This window comes from Corticium candelabrum, chromosome 20 (genome assembly GCF_963422355.1).
Source record: "Corticium candelabrum chromosome 20, ooCorCand1.1, whole genome shotgun sequence".
NCBI classification, from domain to species: Eukaryota; Metazoa; Porifera; class Homoscleromorpha; order Homosclerophorida; family Plakinidae; genus Corticium; species Corticium candelabrum.
In genome coordinates, this window is record NC_085104.1 from 2,883,097 (window position 1) to 2,893,096 (window position 10,000).

Below are 10,000 nucleotides of genomic sequence, written 5' to 3' on the forward strand. Positions count from 1 at the left end.
TGGACGAGCAAAGTAAGTCTTTCCTTGATTGTCTCCATCTCCATAGCAAGTGCCAAATGTCAACTGGATATACTTGCAATCAAGTGGCCATTCCCAGTTTACTCCTTTACTAAAGTAAGAGAGAAACTCTTTGCGTGTACCTTCAGGACTACAAGATCCTGCAAATCCATTCCACCTTGTCCAAGTTGTTGCATCATTCTTAGATCTCTTGAAATAAGGATTGGTGACATTATGACTGTACTCATTGTCAGAGATGACAGAGAGACGTTTGAACTCTTTGTCAAATGCTCGAAAGCCAAAAAAGTTGCTAAGATCATTTCCTGTACTTAGGATCCAGATGCTGAGTTCATATGTCTTTCCTGGATCAATCTCATGATAAGATGTCACGCCCCACGGATAATAACATCCAGTACCTTGCTCCACAGTCTTTGCTATAGAAGTGTGTCGTCCTAGCAGCACAATAATTGTTTCAGTGCTATCTATCAAATTGATTAATAGTGTTTGTTTGTGTTTGCTTGCTTGTTAGTGTGTGTGTTTGTTTGTTGTGTGTGTGTGTGTGTGTGTGTGTGTGTGTGTGTGTGTGTGTGTGTGTGTGTGCGCGCGCGCGCGCGCGCGCAAGTGAGCTTACTGTATACAAATGCTATTCCACAGTATGGTGGTTTAGACAACCAACTTCGTGGGTCAGCTATATCAAAAATTTTATGTCTCGACTTCTTCTGCTCCTCATCATCAACAGAGTCGTTTCTGGGTTCAATATAGCAATTTGCAAGTTGTAGACGAACAGAAGTGGCATTGTTTGGCCAAATCCAATTTACTCCATTTCCCTGACAAGACTGACAAAGGAGGTTTGATCTATTGGTGATGTCATGAGGGATGATGTAGGCTGTCCATTTTCTCCATATACTTTGATGATGTTTACTACCATAAAACTTTACTCCAATCCAGTCATCAGCTATTGTGTGGTTGGTCTTGTTGTAAACAGTAATGCAAAAGTGTGGTTTCATGTTGGATTTCTACAATATGGACACCTGTTTAACACACACACACACACACACACACACACACACACACACACACACACACACACACACACACACACACACACACACACACACACCATCACTAATACACAAGGTGAACTAACTACTAGCCAAGTTTGTATCTAGAAAAATATTCTTATCATTTTACTTATATTTGGTCGGTAACTGTTCAGAAGTATCTACATATACTTCAGTGTGTAAACCATGTTCATGCATACATTGCACTGGTAATCATTAGAATTAAACATAATAATACATTTGTTGGTGTGCTGGACGCTATTTGTCCTCACCTGACCTGCATGCAGCTCGTGAAATACCAATGCCAGCCAACGTACAAATATCCTTATTCTGACCTAAAATGATAGATGGTATCTTTTTACACATAAGTTGGAATCAAGTAAGTCATAGCAGGTGTTCTAAGCAATGACCTTCTGCATTCCAGACCAAAACTCTGTACAAACTGTATGCAATCCCTCTTCCCATGCTGATCGCAACCCCTTTACACCATTCTCCTACCCATATAATGTCAAAAACAACATAAATTAACAATGTTAGAGACCTCCTGGTTCTTGTCGATACTCTCTGTGTATGTTAATACAACTAAAGCTCCACTTCATGGGCAAAGAAGGCATTATCCTAAAGAACTATCTAACTCAGAGCTATATATTACATCTATATATAAAATATCCCAGATGTGTCCATGGCAATGCACACGGTCTGAAGACGGTATGCTGTTTTATGATTCTAGATAATCATTAACCTAGAACGAGCCTTTATTAAAGCCCTAAAACTAATTATCCCTGTGGAGGGCACCTTAGTAAGGGAGCGCTTCGTTCCACAGACTCCTTCCAACAGCATTGGGAAATAGAGACTGTATTGCATTGCTACAGGAATACTACACAGTACATGACATACACTTCAGTGTATGATGCAAGAGTCCAATTAGTTAGACACCCTTAAAACTGTCATTTCCAAAAGCGCTTTAAGTTCATCAAAGCCTCCAAAAATATTTGGTACATGTATAGAGGGCAAATTACTAAGAGAACCCTGGGGCCCCTAATAGAGGGCATCTTAAATGAGTGCTTTTCTGTAGTTCATCCCTTTTAAGCCGTGCTTATTTACTACTGCTTATGAGCCAGCAAACTTTAGTTTCTCTTCAGTACGTGTAAGCAAGTAATTCTAAAGTTGATAATGACCAGCATTAGAACTGGTCTGAGAGTGGATGTGGATACTGAAAGCATACTCGAGTGCATGGAGCAACCACTAACTGCACTTGACATTTCAAGGTCACATATGGGCTCATACCAGTGCAAGCAATCGTTTGAGTCTGCTTTGTGAGTGTGAATATTTTCAGTTGTAATCGGTGTAAACACTTTCTTAGTTATTGCATGGGTATACATACTGACTGTCTAATAGGTAACAAATCTTTAGTTTGAGGCAATTTCTTAACATGACGCACACACCATGTAAACATACGACAAACTAATAGTTTTGTTCTTACCGTTGATTTGCTGTAGATGCTAAATTCGTAAGCCTTGCTTGCATCAACTTCAGTGAAGGAATATTGTGAGTCACAGTGAGATTGTCCTGTAACTTCAAAGACAAATAATAATGAACCAGACTGATCTGGTTGAGGACAATAATAATAATAATAATAATAATAATAATAATAATAACAAATAATAATCAAACCCCAGTGATCAAACCCCAGCGACAACAGTAAATTATGAAACTTGTCTGTCTTTCTTTTCATGTTTCTCTAGCTTTATCCATGAGACTATGACTCGTTTCAGTCATTGGGGAGTTTCTGTGGTCTGTCAAACGGTCCGTTGACGATGACGTTCAGGGCTCTCCTGGTGGTCATTGATATCCACTGGGCGTGTTGTCTCGATGTTCGCGGTCACCGTAATGCCTGCAATCTATATCGAATTGGCTAGTCATTGATCGCGGTGTGGACTACACGGAAACATGTACCCCGCTGGGCTCACCTGCCGGGTTGGTGGGCGCCCAGATGGGGGTAAAGACCCCACTTGCCCATTATGGAGGGGCATAGCGACACATAATAATAATATAATAATGTAATTCACTACACCTATCTATCAATACAAACATTCTGATACATACATCTGTTACATACAAACATACACTCAGTGATTTTCCTACAATACAATTTACGGGCCCCTGGTTGCAAGTTCAGAAATCTGGTTGCAAGTCAGAAGTTCTGGTCGCTAGTAAAATGCGGAAGTGACGTCATTCAGACATTGACACACACACAGACAGACAGACAGACAGGCAGGCAGACAGACACACATACACAGTTTACATGCGTTTTTATATTTACTGAGAGATGTATACGTTAGCTCTAGTTTTGGTTTGAATGGGACTGCCATTACCACTTGACTTGTAGTCGAGTACGCTATGAGATGTTATATGATATCTGTAGAAGAAATAAATGTATAAAAACTAATTTACTTTGTCACGTGACTGGCCAAATTATAAACTAAGTTTGTTGCAATTTGAGGATCGCCTAGGAAAAACCCAGCATACATAAATTATTATTAATGATACAGTATCTCCACGTGTGTGTGTGTGTGTGTGTGTGTGTGTGTGTGTGTGTGTGTGTGTTGTGTGTGTGTGTGTGTGTGTTGTGTGTGTTGTGTGTGTGTGTGTGTGTGTGTGTGTGTGTGTGTGTGTGTGTGTGTGTGTGTGTGGATGTGTGGGTGTGTGTATGTGTGAGTGTGTTTGTGCGTGCCTGTGTGTGTGTGTGTGTGTGTGTGTGTGTGTGTGTGTGTGTGTGTGTGTGTGTGTGTGTGTGTGTGTGTGTGTGTGTGTGTGTGTGTGTGTGTGTGTGTGTGTGTGTGTGTGTGTGTGTGCGCGCGCGCTTGTATGTGTGTTCGTATGTGCAGATGCAGACATGAATTCCGTTGGATTTCTTACTTCTGTTGCTACAAGCTACCGCCAGATATCTCCCACCTGTACGTGTCGAACGTACTTGGATACGACGAGAATCCAAGGGTAGCCATCTAGATGTCCCATCAGGGTGCCACTGCTTCAGGCGATCAGCGCCTACTTCATCCACAAAAACCTAGTAACAGGCACGTGCTCCATATCATAAATAAGTAACAATAGCCCAGCTGCAATGCGGAAGTTCAGGGCAGGAAAGTTCTAACCTGACTGAAATAGCTGAGGCTAATGGCAATGCAAAATCCTGATAGGAGCACTGTCATCGTCAATCACTCAATAACTCCTGTTGTATACTCACTACAGCAGTCAACACATTCACAGTCTGTCAAGTGCGCTATTAGCGTAGGCGCGGTCAAAATGGAGACGCTTTTTCGTCTATTGTCTATTCCACATAAGTGTGAACTTTGAAAATCGTCAATATCTCCGCTGTTTTTTGGACTTTCGCGATGATCTCGGTATCGTTAGAAACCGCTAGGTCTGGCACTTTTGTTTATCAAAATTATCTAAGCTTTTCCTACAAACGAAACGCAAGAATAATTTTGCATATCAAAGAAAAGCGGGTAGAGCATGGTTATTATCCAATTATCTTGTAAGACCAACGGAATCATTTAATTAATTAAGATAATTAGTGTAACATGGTCCATCTCTTAGTGCTCTAATGAGCACACCTGGTGTGACCTCTAATTTATTACTCACATTTAGGAGGAATAAACAGTAGTTATCAATAGCTACAATAATTGTATCACTCGAAAGCGCAATTAGCATGCTTTTCAAATATGTATGTACTGTAATTTCTGCTTCTTGAATGTGGCTACAGTTGCGAATACTAGGTAAGCGACAGCAGTTTACTTGCGAGCGCTAGACAATTAATACAATCTTGTAGACATGTGATCGCGTGTTATTGTCAGACGATTGCATTAAAAATAACTAGTTGTAAGGTAACCGTAGGCGCCTTCGTGAGTACGTCCAATGGAGTTTTGAAACGGCGAGTCCTAGCTAGACAATACGAATTTGTTGAAACTCTGCTGTCATGGAAGTAAACATGCCAACTTCCTAGTAGTTTAGATTACGTATTAGGCCTGGTCTGGGTGGTCATCGTTTTGCGATCGTGATCAAGACAATTGATATGTGAAGTCTAGGTATGCACTCAGTTCTGTTGTAACGACAGTGGTATGGTATTCATTGACATAGAATTGATATCAGCAAACATTGACTATCAACAGTGTTAAGGCTGGTTCACAATAGACGTATGCACGTTCACAATATGCATCCGATCCGCGCGCGGCGCAGCGGATCGCTGTTCACAATATGACGGAGCGCGTGTGTGAGCTGCGCTCTGATGACTATAATTAGATTACGTACTAATTGTCACATGACAATATATAGCCACGTGACTATCACAATATGTCTATTAATGCAAAGAAACAGTTGCTTCTGTTGTGCCTTTTGCGGCGATATCGCAGCAACAAGGCAAAGAACCGTCGACGTGTGTGGGTACGCGAGATCTTCTTTGCTGTCCATGGCACGTGCCCTTGACTTGAATTCCCGGACATGGCACTCTACATCTCGTGACCAATTAAACATGTGCGGTGATTGGAGAACTGTAAATTACATTTCCTGTTTGGCGTACGACGTTTCCGGTCGAGCGCATCGAAATAGAGCTGATCCTATTGTTGCGCTCCGCTCTGCGCCACTGCGCTCCGACGGCGGCATCCTGTGATGTTGGCGCACACCGTCGGATCGGATCGCAGCGCATGCATATTGTGAACATGAGTGCGTCTATTGTGAACCAGCCTTTAGATGCAGCAAAGTGTAGTAAAGGATTGATTGTAGTATGGGATGTGTGAATAGTTAACTGTAGGTGGCATTCAGCTAATAAAGGTATTTCTTGGCTGTCAAGTATACACAATCCCTAAAATACAGTGTTAGATGCAACACAGTGTAGTAAAGGACTGAGCGTACTGTAGTATGAGACATGTGAATAGTTGACTGTAGGTGGTATTCAAATCCTGAAGGTGTTTCTTGATTGTTCAGTACACACAATGCCTAGCTACAATACAAAAGGATGGGACGACGGAAGTTCATGAAGCTTTTTCGTCGCCGTTTGCTCACTTGAACGAATCGCTGTTAGACTCATCTGTAGTCGGACACGAAAACAATTTTCTAAGGTTAGGTCTTATCATAAAACGTGGTCGTGGGGAGAAGAAATTTGAGATTTGTGTGTGTACACACACACACACACACACACACACACACACACACACACACACACACACACACACACACACACACACACACACACACACACACACACACACACACACACACACACACACTCACCAAGAGCTCGCTGAAAATCCGTATAGGACCACGCCCCTTTCTGCTGTGCAACCCAGATTAGAAGCCTCGCTACGCTCGGCAGTAAGAGGTCGCGGACCAGAGAGCGCGCAAAGCGCGCGAACTCTAGTCTGGACCAAGTCATACTAAAATGCTTTCGGAAATAGCCTTCTAAGCCAATCAGCTCCTTACAGTCGGAATGTAGGTTGTAAATTCTGATTGGCTTAGCAGTAATTGGTTATGCTAAGTGCGCTAACGCTGATTACGAGCTTGTGAAATCCTCCATGGTGGCTAAGTGCACTCACGCGTCTTAGACATGTCTAAAACGTGTTCTGGGTGACATACTATACATCTAATCATGGCTACAAGTGCCAGCAGCATTGCGAACGAAAGTGTTCTTACCATGGCTTTTGCCAAGGCGTCTGCGACACGGGTAATTGCGTCACTGCATCCTGATCAGCGAACACCGGTGGAGTTCCTTCTGAATGGACGAGATATATTCGCTACATTTCCGGCTGGTAGAAAATCTGCTATCTTCCAAGACCTTCCTATAGTGATGCATGAGCTGCGTACAACTGGAGTAAATCTTTTCGCTAAACATCCAATTGTTTCTCCGCTGAAATCTCTCATGAAAGGTCAGGTAACCCACCTCCTATCTAGCGGAAAAATAATACTTTTGCATACCAAAGACAAATGGGTGGAGCAATGGCTATTATCCAATTATCTTGTAAGACTAACGGATCAGTAAATGAAACCATTTAAGATAATTAGTGTAACATGGTTCAACTGGAGCAGCTCTTAGTGCTCTAATGAGCACACCTGATGTGACCTCTACTTCATTACTCACTTCTGAGTTCACACTTACGGGGAATAGACAGAGTTCACGCGTTCTCTGGTCTGGAAGTTCGAGGCAAGGTTAATTATTTATTAATATTAAATGTTATATACGCAAACAAGCGTCTCCATTTTAATTTATGTCCGTATTTATATTAGATACTATTTTAAGCTGTCCTTATTTTAATGTGTCTGATAATTATATTATAACTAATTGACGGTGTCCTGTATTACTGTGCTAAACTCAGTGTTGAACAGTTCGTAGAATTTCAACTACATGACAGTGTTAATTTAATTAAATTAAAAAATTTAAGATGTATGTATTTCTATGTAACGACCAGCACTGTGAACTGTTCTGACAACATGACTGTAATTTCATTTGAACTCGAGCACGAAATGGCCTGAGCACGCTAAGAATCCGGTGTCTTACAGCTCTCCTTTTCTGCAACATCGCGTAGAACTCTTCTTTATCGGTTGATAGAGAGTCCTTTAGAGTTCTTTTGAGTTGTCAGAAACAGCATGCGTAATAAATTAATCAATTAAGGTCTTCTAGGTCTTCATCTGGTTATTTATTCGTTTGGCATTTGTAGAAAGAAACTGCGCATGATCGAGGTCCTACGCTTTATAGACCTTTTCACTACGACGTCTATTCTAGAAGAGCAGAAGAGGCAACAGACATATACTCTAGGCCAGGTGTTGAGAAAACTGTTGAGGACAAAATTTTCGTACATTGATGATTGACATTGTGGTTGAGTCTTCCTTTGCTTCTATCACTTTACATTTATCTACTACTTGAATATATTTGCACCATTTTTCTGCAATAGCATCTTACGTTATCCATATCCGTATCTGTAGATGCTGCTAATGTTGTCAAGATTCTCTAATGTTTTTAGCTAGCTAAGAAATTTTTCCCTAGCTAGTTAATTAATTAAGTAACTGATCGAGAGGCACAATTATGGCATATGCATGTGAAATTTTCCTAGAACTTTGCATCAACACAGACTAAGACTCACTTTCAACTGTAAGGAGCTGTTTTGGAAAGCACCCCACTCAGTCTCTGGTGCCGCGGTCCCGCCTGTCTAGCTGTAGTAGTACGGGACTCGGGCTTAGTCCGGGAACCTAAGTAAGAGAGCGTGAGCGGGAACAGTAGTATAGAGAAGATATCACATTGCCGACGACGATCAACAATGGAAGAGGAGAACGATCACGCAGCGGAACTAAGTCAGGCCAATGAGATTGGCGAGGGGGCCTCACATGCCATATCAATTTCCGTTTTCGCTTTCAATCAGCCGATTTGAGAGTATGAAGTTAAGACGGAAAGTGGTGTGTATATCAGGAACACTTAGAACAGTTCTTTGTAGCAAATGGCATATCATCTGTAGACGAAAACAGGAAACGAGCAATTCTGGGACCCTGCCCTCTGTATCTCCCATTTACGATACAGGGGGCAGGGTCCCAGAATGAAAATGCAGATGAATTGAGCCATTGACCACTACAAGCTAAGGAATCCGAGGAGGAAACGCCGGGTAAGTTGTTACTCGAGGACCAGATTTCCGATGGAGAGTATAGTACAGGCCCGTAGGAAGCAAATAAAAAGTGGTACGGCCTAACGCACGCTAAAGGGCGTGGCTTTTAATTTAGTGCGCGTTAAAGCAAGAGACCAATGCTCCAATTAATGTCTGTCAGTCTGGTTTCAAATTGAATGCCTCCTTATATGTGTTTGTTTTTCCTCTTCTCTCTCTTTCGCTCGCGCAGAGAAGGGTCTGGCTAGGCGAGGCTACAAAAAGTGGTGCGGCCATGGCCGCACCAGCCGCACCGGCTCCTACGGCCCTGTAGTAGTCGTTCGACGACCCGGCGACTCGACGACCCTATATATATATATATATATATATATATATATATATATATATATATATATATATATATATATATATATATATATATATATAGTTGGTTAGCACAGATGCAAATGAAGCTGTTCCGACCAATAGACGAGAAGTGGTGTCATACTGACCAATAGACGAACGTGATGTCATCATGAGGCTCCACCTCTCTTTCTTTGGTAGCTGCTAACGAGAATTTGGCCATCGGGCGTCCGTCCTGTACATGGTGTTTAGTCCTTTGCTTAAAGGGTTTAGCACATAGAAACAACGCCTATAGTTTACATTTGCACGTGTATGTTTCCCCAACAACAATCAGGAGCGAGGGTGCGTAGCTGTACCTGGCTTGTAACATTTTGCTTGTTCCACAGTGTTTCTGCATAGTGGTTCAGCAGTGTGCCAGCTTGAATTTTCTGTGTGCGTGGCTGAGCGGCCGTGGTGTTGTTGCAAAGATCACTAGTGTCGTCTTCAACAGAAAGTTGGCGCTTGACGGGAATTTGCGAAGGGGAACGTACATTGTTCATGACAGCGTCTGTTTGTCGGACGAAGCGGCTCGGCTGATCTGTAAGTACGCTAGTGCGTCTCTATTCATATTTGTTTTACGGTATCCAAAGTCAGAGCGAACAGACGCCTAATTAATCTACATGTGCACGTGCATGTTTTCCCACATCGATGTTATGTTTTGGCTCTGGGGTCACCTCATTACAACAACCAAAATTGCAGTTAGACGGATAGCTGTGTAAATACGGTACAGTGCAGAGTAGGCGACGTCTAGCTAGAGAATCGGCCCAAACAACAAGACGGCTAGAGAAGCTGCACAAAAAAACGAGACTTTACATTCTTGCGAGCTGGAAAATCGGTGATAAGCTGCTTGTTTGGTTTACATTTTAACCTAGGTTTCCCACCAATGCAACAAACAGAACAATGATCACGTCCCTTACTTCA

General features: G+C 42.1%; 1 protein-coding gene across 1 annotated transcript in view; it reads right to left on the bottom strand.

Annotated features, from left to right (window-relative positions):
• The window catches only part of LOC134195663 (uncharacterized), a 4,519-nt gene extending 201 nt beyond the window's left edge, over positions 1-4,318 (bottom strand). The window contains exons 1-5 of the mRNA XM_062664725.1: positions 4,211-4,318; positions 3,978-4,125; positions 2,542-2,633; positions 629-1,013; positions 1-449 (exon numbers count right to left, since the gene is read on the bottom strand). The exon at positions 1-449 is cut by the window's left edge and continues 201 nt beyond it. Of these exons, the coding sequence (XP_062520709.1) occupies positions 1-449; positions 629-1,013; positions 2,542-2,633; positions 3,978-4,125; positions 4,211-4,267 (1,131 nt within the window). The 5' untranslated portion in view covers positions 4,268-4,318. The remainder of the gene's footprint in view (positions 450-628; positions 1,014-2,541; positions 2,634-3,977; positions 4,126-4,210) is intronic.
• Positions 4,319-10,000: the final 5,682 nt, after the last annotated feature.